Raw genomic sequence first — 20928 nt, 5'->3', positions numbered from 1 at the left:
GGACATGTGGGGTTTATTTGAATTTTTGGGTTTCACCACAGTGAAAATGTATATTTATATAATGCAGGAGTAGCATCTCTAAAAAAGTACTTTAATATGTAAAGGAAAAAAACAGGACTCTCAAAAAAGAAAAAAAAAACCTAACCCTGTTAAAAATATCTCCTCCGTCATGTTGTTTACATACGTTAGCTGTACAGAGAACAGTTCACTCTTTCTCTTCATTCTTCGTCAGGTTTTACAGTTTACGCGGAAAGTGATAAGGCTTTGATGCGGAGAGCTGAACGTGTGAACACACTGGTAGAAAGCCTCAATACGCGGGGGAGACGGGAAGACAGGAAATTATACGCAGGTAAGAAACCGTGACAGGATGGGTAGAATGAGCGAGAAGACAGAGCGAGAGAGAGCGAGAGAGCGAGAGGCACACCTTGAGGAAGTTTACAAACGAGCTGAACAAAAGAAGCATCAGACTGAAGGTAAGAATCATTTTGTTTTGTTTTGTTACTATGTGATACAATTTGTGTTAGCGTATCAGTATTTACAGAACTTGACCTGCTTTTCAAAGTGTTTGTAGACAACAATTTTATATCTGTCATTTGTTTGAATATTTGTTTAATTTTTTTTTTTTCTGTAGAATGGGATTTGTGAAATACTTTGTGGCTGTCTTGATGTTATCTGCACAGTTGGTTCTAAACTCTCCCACGGTAAAAATGTCTTCCTCAGTTTATCCATCTGACTTATCGTCTGATTCACTGAATGTGTCAAGTATGAAAAATAGGTCACATGAATGAGCACGACATGCATAATTAATTGTTCTGGACCTTTGGTTTATGCATACTCAATGTCTATGTTAACAGACGTTGATGCTCTGCACAATGGGAGACAGAACGTGTAAATCGTGCTCTGCAGGTAAGAAAAGCGTGATATCTGCTGTGAGCTTCCGTTATGTCTTCAACTGTTTTTTAACTGTCTGTTCTTCATTTAGCTGTTTCTTTTATAATTAAATGAATCAACAGTGAATAAGTACTGGAAATCCCACGGTGTCTATTGCTCTATCTGTTCTTGTATCTGTCTTGTTGAAAAGTGACATGCTGCTCACCACATCCTTTATTAGTTAGACTGTGGGCTTGCAGGAAGTCTTAGCTCTCGCTGTCATCCGGTTGCTCTCATTTGGTTCTTTCTCTTTTGTCAGGTGAGTATCAGAAGTCTTGTACAGAGTGCGAACCCTGTCCTGCTGGACACTACACAACTCGGCAGAACTGCGAAGACAGCTGCCTTCTTTGCTATGGAGACTGCAGATCAGGTAAAAAAAAAAGCTGAGTCATTCCTACCGTTAACAGTTCCATCCATCTATGTCAGGGTTGTGATGACAAAAGTGATCTTTGGGTTTCTATGACAAACAGAAAATCTATCAATATGAATTTACATTTCTCGAAGTGACCTGCTGCGACTAAAATTCCCCAAATCATCTGTGTTTTTGTCTGTTTAAGAGTTTCACTTGAAAGTGGTGCAGAACTGCAGCAGTACGTCCGATGTGAAGTGTACCTGTGAGGCTGGTTTCACATGTGTCGAGAAGGTCCGATATACAGAGAACTGCAAGGAGTGTGTCAAGATCCAGGTCACAATCACAACTGGTAAATGCTGAGAAGAACTTTGATCTCTGTCAGATTAGACGTGTGTAAACCAGCAGGGGGCCTCATGAAAAACAAAATGTAGGCTTGTGAAGTTAAGACAGACTGTCCAAAAGTAACCAGAACTAATGTCAACAGCTACCTCATGGTTGTTCACAGGTGAGATATTAGTACAAATTTTATTGTAAAGTTCTGTTGTAAGGATCTTTCAATGTTAACTGCCCTGAAATAACTTGTTTTGGGATTTGGCACTATATAAATAAAACTGAATCCTGAAGTCCTAAGGTAAACACCAGCAAGTATTAGCAGTAAAATGTACTCAAGTATCAAAAGAACACATTTTGTTAATAGGTCCTGACCAGAGAGCTATGAAATACTGAAAAATTATGTTTAGAAAATAAATAAATACTACTACTTATGCGGGTTGAGAATATTCTAAAACATTTACCCTTTCTAAAAATGTTAGATATGCATTAAATTAAAGCTGAAATTAGACTGTTTTTTTTTTAAAGAGGAAAAGCTGGTACTTTGCTGTTAACATATTTTTATGATAACGTGTCAAATGATGAAGTGAAAATGTGACAATGTAATGAACCTGCAGACAATTATCACCATAACTGCACAGACATACATAGTGATTTTCAGGTCATTGTTTATTGCCATTTTTGACAGCTCTTTAAAAAAAAAGTGGTTGTGCTCTACTTGCCCAGCACCAATTAGTAGTAGACATGTGATAAATACAATGGAGAGTTTAGCAGCTAAAGAGTTCGATATTTCCTTCAGCAGCTGATAGAGCATAAAGAGAAAACAATTCACTCCAGAAACATTCTCCAAATAAATGATAATGTTGCTTAATTTCTGTTGATGCATACATGAGCAAATGTTTTTTGTTTTTTAACAAGTTCACCAACTTTAAACACAATGACATGTCAATCTTGTCTTCACAACTTGTTTCTACAGCTTCAAGTGGCTAAAAAAAATTCAGTTCATGCAGGTTAACAGAAGAGTTTCCTTGTGGTAGGGTATTTTGTGGTTTTATTGCCAGATAGCAGCATAATGAGAGGAAATAAGGGAAGAGATAAAATAGGAAATGACCTGCAACAAGGTCCCTGAGCAGAGACATTGCAGTTCATGGTCACCATGAGGCGTCACACATATCTAACTTTTACCATAAAGCCTGTAATATTTTTATTGAAATTCAAGAAGAAAAATGTAAAATTGTAAATTTTAAGTGAGATTTTGTTTGATGTGTATTTGTCCTCTTAAGTCTTAAACAATCCTGCAACATTTTTGTTCTCTAAAAGGAGCAGCGGTGATCTCGGGCAAAGGTAAACAGACAACATCCTCAGCTTCCTCAGGACATAGCAGCATTTCTCCCAAACTCTGCAGATTTCCTGAGTGAGTAATGGATTTGCTTGATTGCAGTTAATACTGAATGGAGCAGTGCGTGTAGGATTCAATAGCATCTAGCAGTGAGGTTGTAGATTACCCCATACTTTACCCTCCCCTTTCAAGTGTGTAAAAGAATCTAACATCACTGAAAAACTTGCAAAAGTCCGTCTCTAGAGCCAGTGTTTGGTTTGTCCCTTCTGGGCTACTGTAGAAACATTGCAGTGTAATATGGTGGGCTCCTCGGAAGAGGACCCTCTTCCTATGTAAATATAAAAGGCTCATTCTAAGGTAACAAAACAGAACGATTCTTTGTTTCAGATGGTTATACTTTGATGATAACATATTCACAAGTATTATATTCCATTTCTGCTAATAGATCTCGATATATCCCACACACTGAAGCTTTAAATACCTCGCTGAGATTAATAAATGTTACAAATTCTCTTCAAAGTTAGTGTTTTAGATTAGAATTATTTCAGAATTTGGTACATACATTACAGATGTTGCAGGCTGCTCGTGTTCATGGGGTTATATATTTGAGATACTTAAGATGTTTAACACTTCAAACTTATTTTACACAGGTGCGGCCCTCAGCCAGTCCTTACGGCAGATAACAGCACACATCATAAACCAGGTGAGTGTTTATGTGGAGAAAAGTTGTGTGTGGGGAGTATTCAATATTTTCAGTTGGTTAGATGTTAGAAAAGAATTGAAATCACTGTCAGCACAACTCATTCAGTAGGTCCACCACCTTATGTCCAGGCTAAAGCTATTTGGTATGTTGCCTTTGGATGAATTGCAGTTAAATTTGGTACAGACATTAATCATGGCCGGGAGATAAATCTGAAAAGGGAAGCCAATGCAGAAGTACCTTAACGTACAGTACCAAAAAGGGCTCCAATAGACTCCCATTTAAAAAGTGTCAACTTCTGAAATAAAAAGTACAAAAACATTTTTTCACAAGTCATTATGATGCCATTAACTAAATTCATTCTATTTGATCAGTGTTTTGGTGGTTCTTCTCAAAATAATTCCATAATTAGTTAGATATGGAGGCGGGTCTGTTTGATTGACATGCCTGAGGTGGAGTTAGGTTTTCAGTATATGTGCGGGGACGTAGTGTCCGCGGTTTCTCAGTCACATCCAACCCTCACTCCTCTCGGCTCCTCCAAATACAGTAACTTCTGACGCAACAAAACCAAGATGGTGACAGCCAAAATGCCAGACTTAAGGCTGAAAGACCATCTCAAAGCAGCTTGATGGTCCTGCGTTTCCAGCTGCTTTATAATGATGTTATGAGTGAGCTTTAGGCAAGGCAAGGCAAGGCATGTTTATTTGTATAGCGCATTTCAACAGCAAGGCAATTCAAAGTGCTTCACATAAAACCATTAAAAGCATCAAAACATAAGGTAAAAGAAAAGGACATTTAAAAACAATTAAGAACAACTTTAGGTCCATAAACGTGACCACAAGGGGAGAATTGACCCCGTATTCAAAAGAGCAATAGTTCGAACGGTGGTGAAAGAAGGAAATCTCACACCATGTTTCACTTTTCTGAATGCAAGTGGGCTCCATGGTAGTACCAAGAAAAGCAGAAAAAGAGGGCCTGAACAGAGTTGACAAGTCACAGTGCCTCTGGAAGGCTGTCCTTTGGGAAGATGGAAAAAAAAAATAGTCTTTGGAAAGTAATCTGGTTTCATTTTTTTTAAAGAGGAGACCAGCAGCCAGCTGGCAGCCATTTTGGGTCCAATGATTGCCATTGGACTTCTGGCCCTCATGATCCTGTTCTGTGTCCGGGGAACTGGAGATGAAATGTGTTTCAGGCAAAGTAAGAATTGTAGAAATTACTGTGATCATGAGTTTTGTAGATCTGTAGATCGTGTACATGTTGAGTCATGACTGATGAACTGTGTGAAGAAACCAAGTTTCTGTTTCTCATTTCTTAATCTACTGTTTTTCAGTTATTGCAAAGCTGTGTTACGAGGTACGTATCTAACAGACTTGTGTGTTTACATACATTGCATTAGTTTTCCTTTGTTTGTTACAAACTGATGGTCACGTTCCTGTTTAGGAAGGACAAGCTACTTCTCACGTGTCCGAGGAGTCAACTCATCAGATCCCCCGAGACTCATTCAGTGCAAAGCAACAGCCGTCTTCCCAGTCAGCAGCCAGTCTAGGTACTGCTGAGTAAAATTAAGACTTTTCATACTTGTCGGGTCATAAAGAAAATGCAGCTGTGTTACTGTTATGAGTCTGAGTTGTACTTGGTCGTCCCATCCTGTAAACTATAATTATTGCATCTCTCTGGGTCACTTTAAAACATCCGTTTGCGTGCTTTTCTTTGTTTGTGTTCTTCTCTGTAGGTCCAGTCCACGTCCACAACCAGGGAACGGTCATCTTCAGCTTGCTCAGTCAGTTCACGGGCCAGGTTGGGTCAACGGTTGAAGGCGGGAAGACAGCTGAGAAAATGAGCAGCAAAGAAGACGAGAGGAGCTGTCCTGTGTTTCATCCGACGTCCCCTCACAGTATTCACCTCTCTGAGGAGGAGAAGCACGGAGGGATTGACAGCATTTTCTTCCCCTCCCAAGAGCAGGGGAAGGACTGCCACGTGTCGAAGGAGGAGGCTCTATGATGAACCGTAAAAGTCCAAAACGATTTGTTTGGCTGAAACACATTCAGGAATTATAAAACTGTGAAACCACAGATAAGTGTGGAGCAGATTCATCTTCCTCTGGCAAACTGTGAGGGGATTACAGCTCAATGCGGCGACATTATTTTCCGTTTGGAAAAACTCGCTGCAAACAGAAGCGTAATATTTCTGTGAAGAACAGCTGGAAGTTGATCTTCTTTGTAAGTTATTATTTAATAAATCTTATAAATTCTTCTGAATAAGTTCTGCAAACTCTGTCTTAAGTGTTAGACCTGAAAATAGTTTTGCATAAATCTTAGGCATTTTTAGCAAATTCAAAGTTTATTTTGAATAAAGAAAACTAAGAAATGTAAATTATGAGACAACATGTACATGTTATATTCATGATCTGACTGCAAAAGTGCAGTTTTTAATTTGTAAATATACAGTTTAGTAACATATACACCTATATATAAACACTGTACATACAGATATAGATAGAAATGTAAAGATGTGAAATATCTTTAACTCTGTACCATAGTACATACCCCCTTTTTAGCAACGTCCTGCACAGTTCCTTGCTCATGCATAACTGCCACAGTGTTGCTCTCTATACTTCCAGGTTCTTCCAAGGTCATACTCTTTGTGTTTTTTACACTTTCATCATCCTAACGTCCCAAATGTCAATTGGTCATCTATCCTCTCAGGAAACAGCATTCTTCTTCTTCTTCTTCTTCTTCTTCTGTGGTTCCATTTGTTAACAACAACCAGAGTGCTGTTCAGTGCCACTTTTTCATAAATGTCCAAAGATGACATGTTTTGCATCTCTTTTGTGCCACTAAATGTCAAGTTCTTGCTCATCCACATTCAGGCTCTAGTCTTTAACACATACTTCAATAGGTTGGTCGCATTTGCCACATACTTCCTGGACTGGCTTGGAGACATCTTCATCCTCTGCGTATAGACTTGGTGGTGCAGATTTTTCAGCTGAAAAGTAGCCTGAGCAGCAATAGAGGAGAGGAGAGGAAGGGTTTAGGGATTAGATTGATATACAAGGTAATAATCACATTATGTAATACAAAAAAAAACAGTGGTTCTTTGCTTATAATAAAAGGACAATAAGTACTTCCTGTATGTTGTTGCAGGATTATTTGCTTCATATTAACAAACTACTAACATTGATTGGACCTGATCCAGCGCAGAAATGGTTTGATTCTTGTCACAACAAGTAGTGCAATCCCTGCACACAGGAGGGCAGTTATCACCAGGAACCCCACCGTATCTGTAACGATGTGTGACGGAGACATTTTTAGTTTTTCAGAAGTTACATCAACACCCACTGGCGTTCAATCATCTTGGTAGCATAAAACCATGAGCTTACTCTACCTGTGATTGGTTTATGGGGAACCCAGAGTGTAGTGAGTGTCGAGGCTGGAGGGAAAAGATTAAAACAAATTCATCAGCACAGTGCAGCTTCAATAGTTCAGTCGAAATGGTTCAGATGAGTTACAGGAAGCTAACTCTGATCAGGATCAGGCGGTTTGGATTTATTATCTTATAACACGATTTATAATGAATTCATTTCCCTTTCTGTGTGTGTGTGTGACCTTCTCCATGGTTACTGCAGAGGAAACAAACAGCTGCTAACTGATGTCAGAACATGCAGAGAGTTTACCGATGAATGTAATTTTGCAGCTGACTCAGCCGATGTGCATCTTACCAGTAGTGGATGGAGGGAAGGTGGATTTGCTGGCTGGTTTCACTACTACACACACTGTGCAGGTGTGGTCTTCACATCTGTACCCAGGTTTACATTTGCACACGGTGTCATGAGTGGAGCTACAATTGAACTTGCGCTCCATGTTTGCTGGGAAAAAAACAACATAATTTATTTATCATTAAAAGACAAAGTGTAGACAGAAAAAGTATCATTATTCTGAGTGTGTTTGTGTGACAAAGTGTTTTACATATATGACATATTTAGAAAGTGTGACTCAAACTGGGCATGGCAGGTAAAGATTCTGGTTTTAAGTCACACAAGGGTTATTTTATCACTGTTTGGAGAGACAGTTTTTCACTTAGATGAAACAATTTCTTTCTTACAGAACGTGTTAGTGTGCACGTTTCAATCTGATGTCACAAATTAGCAAACAGAAAACTACTTGTATGACTTACACAGAGCAATACTCATGACAAAACAAAACTGTTTGTAAAACTATGACAGTGAAAATCATAACTGGTGATCCTTTTATGTAATTTAGGGTCACAGTTAAGGATGGGATGTTAAGTTCAAATGGAGAGTCTCTATAGTAACTTAAAAGTCCCCTATTTTACACTTTTCCTGTGTTTTATTTGCACCTATATCTGCTTTATAAATTAAAAAAAGACATTGTAAATCTGAATTATTATAACATGCGACCTTTAATTAGAACCTCAGACACATTTTTAATATTTAGTGGGTCTTATTGCTACGCTGCTTCAGCGGGAGTCAGAGGGTGTTTGAACAGGTTGCTATCCATTCAGTACTTCACTCTGCTGTGCCACAAAAATCTATTATAATATATAACAAATAATAACTTTAGAAGTGTTTCAATTCTATTCTAAGATGTATACATTGGATTATCATAGAAAATGAAAGCAAATGGAGAAATGCTATTTAATAATCTATAAACATTTCAACATTTTACGGAATTGTGCCTCGTGCAATTCTTGCGCACCTGAATCCTTGCAAATCATTAACACCCCGGTGAAAGTAACATAACATTTTTTATACTGTTGTATTGCAAGAACAGTGTGGGACGTTTTTACGTAGGCGGAATCATTTCCACCGGAATTCATTTCCGTTAACGTTAATTGACATAAAGCCCCTTTTGATATGTTGAACACCCACCTTCCTCCCCTCAGATTCTAAATATACGATATATGTCATGAAAACATCCTTCAATTCTGTTTGTACTGTCAGATTATTAATGTTAGTTGTACCGTAAAATGAGATTGAAATATGCAAACGCTGTAGTTCTGAAATGTAAAGAAAGTTTCTTGGTCCACACATTAAAGTCCCATTCTGCTAAGGTACTTATGTACCCAAAACTCAAACTGAAAATCACAAACTTGGTCTCTCTTTTTTTTTTTTTTTTTTTTTTTTTTTTAATGTTTTCCGCAGTGACATTTAAAAATAAGCATAACAGGCTGTTTTGCTAACCTGTAACAGTACAGAGACCTGACATTTGTCTCTACTGCTCTTTCCGATGTTTACCACCTTTCAGTGTTTTTCTTTTTTTCCACTGACATAAAGATGGTCTACTTTTTCAGACTCCTCCTGCAACAGTGGGCTGTGATACTTATACTGTTGTGAAAACATGAAGTCCCATTGCAGTTGCCCGACCCATTAAACTAACCCTGAGCTGGCTCACGCAGGGTTTAACAGACCCCCTTCCCCTCCCCTCCTCTCTGTCTGACTGTATCCCCCCCATGATAGACAAAATGGGAAACCCCCCACACATATGTGGCCTCAGGTTGTCTTTGGGCAAACTTTTCTGAACTCATGAAGCACAGACATAGTTGAGTAACAACAGCCTGTCTTCTATAAGGTTTTGGTCAAATTTAGCAGTCAGGACAACAGAGATGACAACTCACTCACACATCACACTCAAGAGAGTCAGAGCTCACACACACACACACACACACACACACACACACACACACACACACACACACACACACACACACACACACACACACACACACACACACACACACACACACACACACACACATAGATGTTTCACAGGAATCGGTACTAAAATTACAAATGATGTTTACAGTAAAGTTTAATTATTCATACTCATGTCTTCAAATCCAAACCAGTCCACATCTTCTATCTACATATTTGATAACTGATACACTCTCATAACCATATTTACATATTTCTGATGTAAAGACTGACAGTAATTTATTGTGTTCGGATAAGTGACGTGAGGTATACTGGAGAAAATTGATAAAGGAGGGTTCAAATCTCCTCTATGAGCTAGGCATCTGTTAAGCATGATATAAATTCTGTGTCACTGTAAAATATTGTACAAAATCATGCTGCTGCTGAGACTGTTTCTCTTGTTGGTCTAACAATAGTCTAAACCCAAGTTTTTCCACACATTTCAGATCTTAGACACACCCCAACCTCAAGACAAAAGCTTTGAAGTTACTCACGTTTATTGCATTTCTCACAACGTTTGCAGCCCATATCCAAGTTGTAGGTATGAATGTAGTGGTCATCCCGGCAGAGGCCACAATTAATATCACAGATTACCGCCGACCGATGAATCATATATTGGCCTAGAATACAGGCAATTGCAATAGTCAGTTACAACACTGTTGGCTTCAAAGCTATTAAAACTGTGAAGATGAAGTCACTGTACCTGGTGGGCACATGTTACAGCAGAAGCGGGGGCTCTCGATCGGCCAGGCATACTGTGTCTTATTGCACTGTATGGAAAGCCCAGAGAACAAAGACAGACTGCACAGTAAAGAAAAAGCCAAATAACAAAGTGTCTTCATCTGGGAAGTAGAAAACAAGAGGAAGAAGAAGAGGAGGAGGAGGAGGATGAGCAGAGAGAGGAGGAGGAGGAGAAGGAGGAGGACGAGGAGGACAAAAATTATTTATTTGGTCAGCAATTTTCTGATGTCGGCCAGACACCGAATGAAACAACATGAAAATGACAGAAGTCTGTACTGTTGTATTTTTATAGTAGGCTGATGAAGGAAATCACTTTACAACTTTACACTGTACTGCTAGCAGATTATAGGAACATTCATTTATAAATTTAATATTATTCAACATGATGAGACACTTTTTTCAAAGACCTGACTTACAGCAATAGTTTTTACTTACCGTGGAGGAGATGGTAAGACGAGATGTAACCAGGGACCCTCTGAGTGTGAGACTGAAAAGGGGACCAGAAGTGTAGCTGATTATTCATAAAGTGTCAGTGACTCATTCTGCAAGTTGAACGTTTTGCGTCTCTGCCCTGTGCTTTCATGCTGCCTGAGTTTCTGCTGCGACCCCCTGCACACAAACATGGTCTCCACCAGCCTCCACTTTTTTTCCATCATCTTTCTCGTTTTCATCCAAAATCAACCTTTTGGCTGCAAACAGTCTGATGGTTTCTATCTCTCTATCTCTTCCTTACATCTGCCTTGTTCTTCTAAGCGCTGGATGATGAGGTTGTTTCAGGTCATGTGTTACAAAAAAAAAAAAACTGGTAAGGAGAGAAAAATGTATTCCAAGAAATTACTTTATGCTGATGAGCAGCTCTGCAACTTTATGAGCACTAAAGAAAAACAACACCAAATGAATATATAGGACCCAAAGTCATTATTAAAAAGTGACAATTTTGTCATGAATGTGGAAATTCTGATAACAGGATGTAAAATGCACTGTAAACAATGTGAAATGTCTGCCTTCATGACATCATTGGAGGTACAAAATGAGTGTTTTTATCATCTGATTCACTGGCATTTCATTGCAGGCACAATTTGATGTCTTATATTTTATGATGGTTGAGGGTAAGACTGTAAAATGCTGCTGTCCATAAACAGAATGACACGTTTCTGGGAAATTGATTCAATTACAACACATTTTGTAGAGTAGGTGTGAGAGCTTTTTTAGTTAACTGCTGATAACCAACTACTTTGCATTTGTGTGCAGATCTTTCCCAGACATTAAATATTGTGACTTTGCAATTGACTGATGGTGTCTTTTTGTTGTTGTTGCTGTTGTTTTAATGAAATTAACGTCAGCAACATTGTCAACTTAAATTGAATAAGAGGACTGAAAAACAGAAACCAGACCACAACATGTGCCCTCCTTAAACGGTTGAGAAAGCAGAGGCTGTGTCAGAGGCACAGTGGGGCTATCAGCAAGCAGCAACACTCAAACAGTGTACGGAGATGACTGGACAAGAGATGACAGGGCACCAAAATCACTCTAAACTGATTTAGAGAAAACTTGGTCATGCTTATCTTGAGGTTTCAGTATTAATGTTGCTTGACCGTAAGGATTACTTTGTTCAAAAGAGAACTTCAGAGGGACATTTGCCAGGAACATGTTGACATTTCTGTGATGAAGTAAACAGATAAACAAAAGCTACTTTTTACGTGACTATAAAAAGACTTACTTTACATGTCTGTCACGGTGTCTCCACGAAGAGCTGTGCTGTGCTAACAAACGATGTTATTATCAACCCTTAAATTACTGTCTGCGATAATGTATTATCTAAGAACATAGCATGTACTTAAAATGCATATTATTTACTGTATGTTAGAATTTTACTGCATGTTTATTGGTTTCTGCTTTGCTGCTTCAGACGGAATTCTCTGATTCATGTTTGCAGAAGGCCTACGGTGGTGTAAATGTGGAATAGCCCCTCTCTCAATGCAGTGTGTATTAAAATAGGAGGGTATAAAAAGCATGATCAGTATTAGTAAATTCAATATAGATCACACAAATTTGATGTCAAATGGGGCAGACTACCTGTAGGGCCACTGCAGTATCCTTTCATATGTTAGAATTGATTGGCTATCTGTCTGAATCTGTCACACTGATAGCCAATCAATACAAAATTAGGTTCAAATTTACAGTCTGCAAAAAGAGGGAAGATGTTCAGAGCTAAATTAAAAAATAACAAGGTCGATTTCATACTTGAGCACAGGATTCAAACCCTTACTTTTAGAAGAAACTGGAATCAAAAAGTGTCTTGCAGCCCACAAGCTATGGAATATCTTCATCACTGAAGCATTTAACCGTGGGCTTAATACGGAGTGATTTTTGAAGAAAAAGTGGCATAAAAAGAACACACTCTTTTGTATTCTGTCTGTTAGTCGGCAGAAATGGTAAAGTCTGTCTCTGAAGTTGTTCAATCTCTCTGCTTAAGACTCACAAGCACTGTGTGCTTCCCTACGGCATGTTTCTGGGAGTTGGTCAGTCAAAAGACTGACAAGGAGAATGTCCAGAATATGCTGCAGCAAAGCAAATTTAAGAATCAGCCGCCACCATTGATGATGGAGCAGACGAGCCAGATGAGTTACCGCCACCAGGTCGGTGGTGAAGGAGGAATGCAACAGTCATCTGTTAGGTAGCGCAGAGGTTTTCACAGAGACCATTTGATCGTTGCAAAGTTTGTAGACAGCTTGCTCTTCAGATAGTTTGTCCTGTCATGCCCTACATCTGAATTTGACTGTGCTGTGAAACTATGGCGAGAAGTCTCTGTGGTCAATCTTCTCCTTCTTACTCTCTTTGGTGACCCAATAATAACACCACTACCAGTGTGAGTGCTTAATGTTATGTGTGAATGAAACATACAGCGAGGAGGAGGAGAAGGGCATAGAGATTAAGATTTTTTTTTTTGCTCACTCAGAAGGAAGGATGTGGTTTTTCTGAGGAAACACTTGTCTTGCTCTGCTGAGGGAGCTCTTTCATGCCTGCTTCAATGCCTGCTTTAATTATGCCAACTATAATTAGGGTTCCCTAAGTTGTTCTTACTTTTTGGTTGTCACTCACAGAAATGCTCCAGATCTAAAAACAAGATGGATTTTCACTTTTCTATTACAAAACGTATTATTATTTTCTAATTTCCACAATAAATTAACATCAATTAAGGATTTAACTCATGGCTTTAAAAAAAAATAAGTGTTTTTTAGGGATTCACTGCATATTTTTACACCATGTATTATTTTTCTAAGGGTCATTATTACTCGGCAACTATTCAGGGTTCATATCCAGTGTTGTATCATGAGCTAATTACCTTTGGCTGGACTCAATTAGGTCAACAAATCAATCAGTCACTCAATCAAAGCTTGATTGCTGACTGTTTTTTGTTGTTGTTTTTTATGTTTGCGTTTTTGTGGGGGTGTCCGTGTGTGGGAGGCGAGTGAATATCAGATTTCATCAGGGAAAGTTATTTTCCCCCAATTAATACACACCCATAACGAACCCAGTCTCACATTAAAATATGTGTAATAGCTACTTTTAAGGCGGTTCGGTTTAAAAAAAATTGAGAAGTTATTGTGAGACATGATATACTTTGCAGTAGGTTAACAGGATTCTTGATCTTTATGTCTGTCAGTGAGTCACCTGCTGACTTCACGGTGCTCACCTGTCTGTACTGTTCATCTGACAGCTCTATGAGTGTGTTTTTGGCCCACAGGTGCCTTCTTGTACGGCCACCTCACAATTCCTTGAAATGCGCTCGTGACGCAGCGACTTCCCGTCTGAGTCCGCCTCCTCGTCCTCAGCCTGAGACTGGGCGGCAGCGGCGGTGCCGTTCTCCTCTCCGAAGAGAAATAATATCAACTTTAATGTTGATTTCGATACATGAAGCTGACGTAAAGAGATACCCCTTGCCGTGTGTGTAGTTATCCAGGTAAGTGGCAATAAAATACCTTCGCATGTCAGTCTGCGGGAAGAGCAGATTCATATCAAACTTGAGGGTTGTTAGTGGGCGTTTTGTGGTGTATGATGAACCGAAACCAACGACTCAAGAACAAAACCAAAAACAATACAACTTCTGACTGTACATTTAGTTCTTAAATGCGTCAACCGCATATCTGTAAACACGCAAATCGTTGTCTTGAGTTTTAAAGGATTTAAAGTCACTGTATATGTTAAGAGTTCAGTCCAATCTCAGCTTTTCAGTGCGACGGGGAAGTGGGGGGCTGAAGCTGCCAAACAAGTGGCGCAGAAATATGTGAGAGGCGTTTAACTAATCCTCGATCAAGAACTACTTCATTATAGTTCCGTATGACCCACCCTTTCCTTCAAGTAATGTCGCATTTAAATGAGTTCCCCTTAAATGAGGGTTAAATCCCCGTTATCTATTTAAATAGCGTGTTAATTATTACAGGTGAATATAATAATATCTTCTTTTTTTGTGTGTGACCATTCTACTCACATTCAAGTTTAACCGAAAACCTACATTGCCACGAATGTCAAACCCCGTATAGGTTTCATCTCAGTGTAATGGTAGGTCAATGGTGTTGAAACAAAACTAAATCTATTGGCTTTTATACCCAACTATCAATCTGATAAAGAATTTATTGCTTACCTCAAGTCGATTTTGCGTCTTCGTTTTATCTGCTGAGTTGCTGAGAAAACCACCTCGAGGGGAGGGGAGGGGAGGATAGAAAAGTTGATTATCCTGATTGATAACAGGGACATTGTGTTCTATGGTTTGCGCAAATATATAAAAAAAAAAAAACAACTTAAGAGATAACTCTGAAACTAACCGCATTGGTGAATATCAAGAGGTGTATGTGGAAAAACATCTACTGTAATGTGAGTGAATTGGCTCTTTAAGATAATCAGGTCAAAGATCAGGGGTCATTTAACTGAGTCTAGATAAATGTAAGTCATAGAATGTATGCAATGTATAAAAAATATTAACAAGCTTTGATTAGTAGTGGATAAATTCCTTACAGTAACGCTTACTAAACAAGAACACACGTCTCTCTAAAACTATAAACTCACCTGGTTTGTGGTAATTTGATTATTTAAAAACATGTTTCACAACATTATCTGACATGAAAAGGGCCTTAAAGTAGTTGCTCCTTTTTTTCTACACATGGGATCCTGTTTTAGCCAGATTATATCTCACGACTTAAAAGCTGAAGCCAAGCATTTGTTTCTAAATGTTGCAGCGGTGGCAGTTTCATGCATATGGTTGTCAATGCCAATTGATTAAAGCTGCTCCAATAGTTTCAAAATTAATCTGAGGTCTACGCCCAATAGGATCCAGCGACTGGAAAGGTTTCCCTATGGAGGAAGGCCAGACCCCTGTGTTCACCCAGTGAATTTGGGTCTGTCTCGTCCCTGTGTCAAAATCCAGTTGAAGGAGTTTGCCTTTGTTCTGATATGTTCATGTTCCTGAAATACTTTGTATGTAGCATAAATGTCAGAGTACAGCTTTATCCTCTCATGAACTGTAGGGGAAGACTGTGCTCTGTAATATAGTGTATACATTGACTGTTAGAGGTTTTTTTTTTTTTTTTTTTTTTTTACAGTTTGTTTACCTTTCAGGTGGCCTCAGATGGACTGAGTTAAATCCCGTCGTGATAATGGAGGTAGCTGGCCACAGAAGACGATGGAGTAAAGAAGCCGTTGTTGGCACCTTACTGCTTCTTGTGGTGAGAAAGCCCAGTGCTTTGCATTAAAACATGGGAATGTAGAATAAAGCCTCTCTTTGTATATTCATTGTAAATTATTTCTTTCAGTGCATGTTCAACGCGGCACTGTTAAATGATGCAGGGCCGCGGACGTGCCCAAATGAGGACTATCTCACTGAAGACGGAATATGCTGCAACAAATGCCATCAAGGTACTCTACTTTATGGCCCCCTGCACACGACGCATCACACACAGTAGCAAGAAAATCATTGGAAATATCGCGATGCTTGTTTTTTTACATGTGGTGTTCATGTTTGTTTTTTTAGGTTATAAGTTTGTAGAAAATTGTCGTGGTGTGGGCTTGAGAACTACTTGCACACCCTGTCCTGACGGACAGTATACAGACCAGATGAACTTCTCCCCCAACTGCAGACGATGCCGACGCTGCAAAAGTAGAGCAGCATTACATTTTTCTGACTTCATTTCATATGTTGGTTTTACCAGCGTAGCATCAGGTGATGGTTTGCTTTGCTCACTTTTTCTTTCTTTTGAACTTTTCTGCAGCATCAAACCGTGAAGTTGAAGAATCACCATGTCGGAAAAATCAAAACACTATTTGTCGCTGTGAGGATGGTTATTACAATTTTAAGATAGACTCGGAAACATTCGAGTGTCGCAAGTGTACACAATGTAGGCCTGATGAAAAGGAAAAACAGATATGTAAGTCTTACAATCTGGCAATATGATATATTACACTAATATTCAGCCATGTTTTATCATGTATTTCCTCACTTCAGTCTAAACAGAAACAATCTTGTGTACAGGTACACCAGAAAAAAACACCCGGTGTGAATGTCTCGAGAATTTCTACAAAGTAAAAAACAAGTGCGAACCCTGCAGGAAGTGAGTATACGGCTGTTTCATGTTTCATTGTGCATACATTGTTCCTATCCTTCTCTTTTAGGATGTTTTTTATTTAAGTTGTTCATGGGGAAGTTAGTTTGTGGAATTGAAACTTGCAGCACACTTCTGACTGTTAAATTTTTCCATTTGTCTGCAACATGAGAGAGAAGTTACAACACATTAAAGTGTGTTCGACAGTTTTGTCATTTTGACAGTTACTCAACAAGTGCTCAGTTTGTTAAATATAATGTCTGCCTGGTTCACTGAGGGAGAACCTCTATCACGATACCATGATACTTTAAAACATCTTGCAAGATGCTGGGTATTATGATAATATGTATATTATTATTTATTACCTTTTTTAAACTTTTTTTCAACTTATAACCCAAAAAGCAATCAACTGTTTTTTCCTAATAATAAAATGTTCAGTTGTTTTAATTCAGTAAAATGTGATTGTCAAGCCAATGGACTGACAATGTACATGTTAATTTTCATTTTTATAATCAAATATTGATACTTAGCGTCCGTGTATTGATGCAATATTACTGTGCAAAATATGGTGATAGTATGCTGTATCAATGTGTATCACATACATCTAATAATCTTTAACTATGTCCTTATTCACATAAACACATCAATCCAGCCATTAGTAGTAATTAAAACAGGTGAATGAGTATGAATTAGTACTAATTTAATGTGTAGTTGAAATCACACCTAAAGTCTTAACATGCAGTCTTTTTGAACTCATTTGAACTCATTTGTTAAAAAGGGATCTCAGCTTTCCTGTTAAACTTCCTCTTAAAATGTGGTACTTCCTCCTCGCTATTGACGTTAAATGTCCTCTTTGTACTCCACAGATGTATTGCTGAGTGTAAACACTTTTGTGCATCACCTACTCAAAAAAACGGTGAGCACTAACCAAGTAAGCTTTTATGAGGAAGAGTTGACATGCTGCTTTCCAGAATATCAACAGGTTTTACACACTGCTGGGAAGTGTTGAAAAAATGTGACATGATACAGTCATGTATAATTCTAGGCTATTTTGTCTTGACTGGTTTTACATCATGCTTTCATATTTCAATCTTTAAAAGGGTATTAAATTGCTTTTTTAATTTTTTTAATTTTTTTATTGTATTGTTGCACAGCATCAAAGTTGTAATTATAAAAAAAAGTGGTCAGATATTCAATAACGAGTTTATTTAAGATATTACTTCCTTTGTTAACTACACAATGTAATTTACTGCTTTTCTAACATTTCACATTTTCTCTTTGTGCCTCTCTGGTTCCTCATGAAGTTCCTGATGGACGTGAAGTTATTAATGCGATTGCTGGATGTGTGGTCGGAATTCTTATATTGTTTGCGCTGGGAATTCTCATCACCTTCAAAGTCACCAAAAAGTGTACAGAAAATCATCTGAATCCGTCCTCCGAACCATCCGGGGTTTCCCCAGACTCGTGCGAGGTACCTTCATGTAGCTCTCGTTGTGTTTTTTTCCGGCTGGATTTGTATGTACAGTCTATAAGATTTGATCTCTTCTTGTCTCATAGCACGTCCTGATCTGTGAAGAGCTTTCAGAGAATCCGAGTCTGAAGGCCGTTCCTCAAAGCCCTCTGCGAGAACAGGAGCAGCCAAATCTGCCTGACTGTGTCCCCCTGGAAATCAACAGTAAGTGTATAGCAGCACATGCAGTGGTCCAGTGTGTGTTGCCTTCAACATACAGAAAACTATTGTACCAACTCTTTATCCCTTTCCCTCAACGCCGCTCTTCTTTTTCCCCTGTGCAGTCCCTGAGCTGATCTACACAGTGCTGGATCTGGTTCACGTGCAGCAGGTGAAGCAGCTGGTGCGCTCTTTAGGCGTGAAGGATATAGAGATCGAACAGGCAGAGCTCGACCACCGATTGTGCCGAGAGGCTCACTACCAGATGCTGCGGGTGTGGGCCGAGAGCGGCTCGCACGCAGGTGGAGGAGTACGAGGTGGAATGCTGCACCGGCCGCTGTTGCAGGACTTGTTAGACAAACTGAGGGACATGCACCTGGGACGGGCAGCGGAGGAACTGGAGACAAAGTATGGCATTCAGTAATCCTTTTACGCGTGCCAAGTGGAACAGAACGCTTTTGAAACCAAGTACTGTTCACTTGAGAGACTCACTCCTACACGAGCACAAGTGGACATGGTAACACAACCAAATAAACAGTCTTATTTCACAGTATATGTGACTGAGGGCTCTACCAATCACCTGCTGAGATGACTGTCAATCAACGGAGAGGACAGGATCAAAAACTTCAGAGACAGAGCCACAGAAAATGATTATTTTTGCACTGATGAATTCAACATTTTATACAATGTATGTTATAAACAATTTATTTTTTGTATCAAAGCTAATTTTCTTTGTTGCTTTAGGTTAGATGAGAAGACTAATACCACTCTCACGTGTGTACAGTAAAGCTAAAACTTGGTTAGCTTAGCATAAAGCCGGGAAACAGGGGAAACAGCTAGCCTAGCTCTCGCTAAAGGTAACAAAACCTATCTACCAGCATCTCTAAAGCAAACTAATTGTCATAATTATTCAAATCTAAACAAAAAGCAAAGTGTAATTTGTGCTTTTTCAGGGAACTACATGTTGGAGCTTTCTTTTGTCGGAGCAGTGAGCTTATGAGATGTTTCTAAAATGATTTTGTTACATTTGGACAAAGGCAGGCAAGCTGTTTGCTTTGCTAAGCAACTTAATATTTTCTGTACAAACATGAGAAGAGTATTAATCTTTTCAACAAATGGTGATAAGTAGTCCAGTAAGCATGTTTTCCAACATGTCAAACTATTTCCTCCCTACGATGCGCTGTTTTTTATCACCACACTATAAATCCCAGAAAATATGTGGGAATAATAGTCTTAGATGTATGAATTATAAATTTCTATACTTGTATGTTGTACCATTTTATTTTCATATAGCTTTATCAACTTTTTGAAAACTGTTTTATGTATTGTACACTTTATCATTTATATTATGGTCACTTTAAGATACTTTTTTCCTGTTATCACGGAAACATTTTCAAACTTCTCCTTCATTTATTTGCTGAAGGGAGTGCTAAATTAAATGCTGACTAATTAACTGGTTGGCACCAGTTCCCAGGTACACTGTTGAAAAATCTCCTGTCGACTGTATTAAAATTTTATGAGCATGGTAACAAAGTTAAGGAAGTTTGTTGTTCCTCCTCAGTGTGGGCAGACCCCCGCCTCTTTTCACAGCCCCATTAGCGTTCTTTGAAGCCCCATCACGTCAGCATTATTCATTACTGTTGGAGAGAAAACAGTACACGCCTTGTCTCAATCTGTCTCAGCCGAGCAACTTTTATAATACCAGTCTTGGGCTGCAGATTCAGATATGAATCAGGGGCAGTCAGACAGAGCGGAGAAGTGTTAATTCCAAAGTACTTTTACACTGTTTGGAACTGTGTAATACTTTAAACAAGCACATTTACTGAATCAGTGTTGAACAATGACGAGTAGCGGTGTCAGCAAGTGTCAGTATCTGATTAAAAATGCTGAATTATAAATGTGACATTTACAGCATCTTTGTTTGCGTGTCTGAATTGTGCCATACATGTTTCCGAAAGTGCAAAGGGAGTAAAAAAAAAAAAAATCAAGTGAAAAGAGAAGAATATTAAGAGACTGTAATTACAGTGCATCCGGAAAGTATTCACAGCGCTTCACTTTTTACACATTTTGTTATGTTACAGCCTTATTCCAAAATGGATTAAATTCATTTTTTTCCTCAACATTCTACACACAATATCCCATAATGACAAAGTGAAAAAAGTTTGTTTAAAATTTTTGCAAATCTATTAAAAATAAAGAACGAAAATATAACACGTACATAAGTATTCACAGCCTTTGCTCAATACTTTGTTGAAGCAGCTTTGGCAGCAATTACAGCCTCAAGTCTTTTTGAGTATGATGCTATAAGCTTGGCACACCTATTCTTGGGCAGTTTCTCCCATTCTTCTTTGCAGGACCTCTCAAGCTCCATCAGGTTGGATGGGGAGCGTCGGTGCACAGCCATTCTCAGATCTCTCCAGAGATGTTCAACCGGGTTCAAGTCTGGGCTCTGCCTGGGCCTCTCAAAGACATTCACAGATTTGTCCCGAAGCCATTCCTTTGTTATCTTGGCTGTGTGCTTCGGGTCGTTGTCCTGTTGGAAGATGAACCTTCGCCCCAGT

At 38.8% G+C, this 20928-nt stretch overlaps 3 protein-coding genes across 4 annotated transcripts; 2 read left to right on the top strand and 1 right to left on the bottom strand.

Moving 5' to 3' along the window:
- The first annotated feature begins 6 nt into the window (after window positions 1–6).
- On the top strand, window positions 7–7574 carry LOC138619323 (uncharacterized). The gene is made up of 11 exons (XM_069695671.1): window positions 7–473; window positions 632–701; window positions 855–906; window positions 1190–1300; window positions 1488–1631; window positions 2933–3026; window positions 3602–3654; window positions 4732–4848; window positions 4982–5004; window positions 5092–5197; window positions 5384–7574. Exons 2-11 carry the CDS (start codon window positions 633–635, stop codon window positions 5650–5652), a joined length of 1038 nt encoding a protein of 345 aa, XP_069551772.1. The 5' UTR covers window positions 7–473; window position 632; the 3' UTR covers window positions 5653–7574.
- Window positions 6524–10638, bottom strand: LOC138619324 (CD27 antigen-like). Its single transcript, XM_069695672.1, has 7 exons — window positions 10538–10638; window positions 10065–10203; window positions 9856–9981; window positions 7370–7516; window positions 7036–7080; window positions 6827–6931; window positions 6524–6648 (listed from the first exon to the last, which is right to left on the bottom strand). Exons 2-7 carry the CDS (start codon window positions 10201–10203, stop codon window positions 6524–6526), a joined length of 687 nt encoding a protein of 228 aa, XP_069551773.1. The 5' UTR covers window positions 10538–10638.
- Window positions 10639–13924: 3286 nt separating this feature from the next.
- Window positions 13925–20589, top strand: tnfrsf1a (tumor necrosis factor receptor superfamily, member 1a). 2 transcript variants are annotated; one of them, XM_069695668.1, is made up of 10 exons: window positions 13925–14066; window positions 15719–15825; window positions 15913–16015; window positions 16131–16256; window positions 16369–16524; window positions 16629–16707; window positions 17565–17614; window positions 18003–18169; window positions 18256–18373; window positions 18493–20589. In XM_069695668.1, the coding sequence occupies exons 2-10, from the start codon at window positions 15757–15759 to the stop codon at window positions 18789–18791; spliced, it is 1167 nt and encodes a 388-aa protein (XP_069551769.1). In that variant the 5' UTR covers window positions 13925–14066; window positions 15719–15756; the 3' UTR covers window positions 18792–20589. The 2 variants fall into 2 exon arrangements, with proteins under 2 accessions (XP_069551769.1, XP_069551770.1); XM_069695669.1 differs by having other exon boundaries at window positions 15703–15825.
- Window positions 20590–20928: the final 339 nt, after the last annotated feature.

This window comes from Brachyistius frenatus, unplaced genomic scaffold (assembly GCF_029030835.1).
Source record: "Brachyistius frenatus isolate BFR_SWC_R1_liver_20210118 unplaced genomic scaffold, ASM2903083v1 Contig_20, whole genome shotgun sequence".
NCBI classification, from domain to species: domain Eukaryota; kingdom Metazoa; phylum Chordata; class Actinopteri; family Embiotocidae; genus Brachyistius; species Brachyistius frenatus.
The sequence above is the reverse complement of the archived record's forward strand: the minus strand, read 5'-3'. Positions and strand labels throughout refer to the sequence as shown.

What these genes read in the sequence shown, in the direction of transcription:
- LOC138619323 (XM_069695671.1), top strand. Translation starts at nt 633, where the DNA reads ATGGGATTTGTGAAATACTTTGTGGCTGTCTTGATGTTATCTGCACAG. An exon ending in GTGTAAATCGTGCTCTGCAG is followed by an intron (nt 907 to 1,189) that starts GTAAGAAAAGCG and finishes CTCTTTTGTCAG; the next exon opens with GTGAGTATCAGAAGTCTTGT. An exon ending in TGAAATGTGTTTCAGGCAAA is followed by an intron (nt 4,849 to 4,981) that starts GTAAGAATTGTA and finishes ACTGTTTTTCAG; the next exon opens with TTATTGCAAAGCTGTGTTAC.
- LOC138619324 (XM_069695672.1), bottom strand. Translation starts at nt 10,203, where the DNA reads ATGAAGACACTTTGTTATTTGGCTTTTTCTTTACTGTGCAGTCTGTCT. An exon ending in TTGTGAGAAATGCAATAAAC is followed by an intron (nt 7,517 to 9,855) that starts GTGAGTAACTTC and finishes TTTTTTTCCCAG; the next exon opens with CAAACATGGAGCGCAAGTTC. An exon ending in TCCCCATAAACCAATCACAG is followed by an intron (nt 6,932 to 7,035) that starts GTAGAGTAAGCT and finishes ACATCGTTACAG; the next exon opens with ATACGGTGGGGTTCCTGGTG.
- tnfrsf1a (XM_069695668.1), top strand. Translation starts at nt 15,757, where the DNA reads ATGGAGGTAGCTGGCCACAGAAGACGATGGAGTAAAGAAGCCGTTGTT. An exon ending in ATCACCTACTCAAAAAAACG is followed by an intron (nt 17,615 to 18,002) that starts GTGAGCACTAAC and finishes TTCCTCATGAAG; the next exon opens with TTCCTGATGGACGTGAAGTT. An exon ending in TTTCCCCAGACTCGTGCGAG is followed by an intron (nt 18,170 to 18,255) that starts GTACCTTCATGT and finishes CTTGTCTCATAG; the next exon opens with CACGTCCTGATCTGTGAAGA.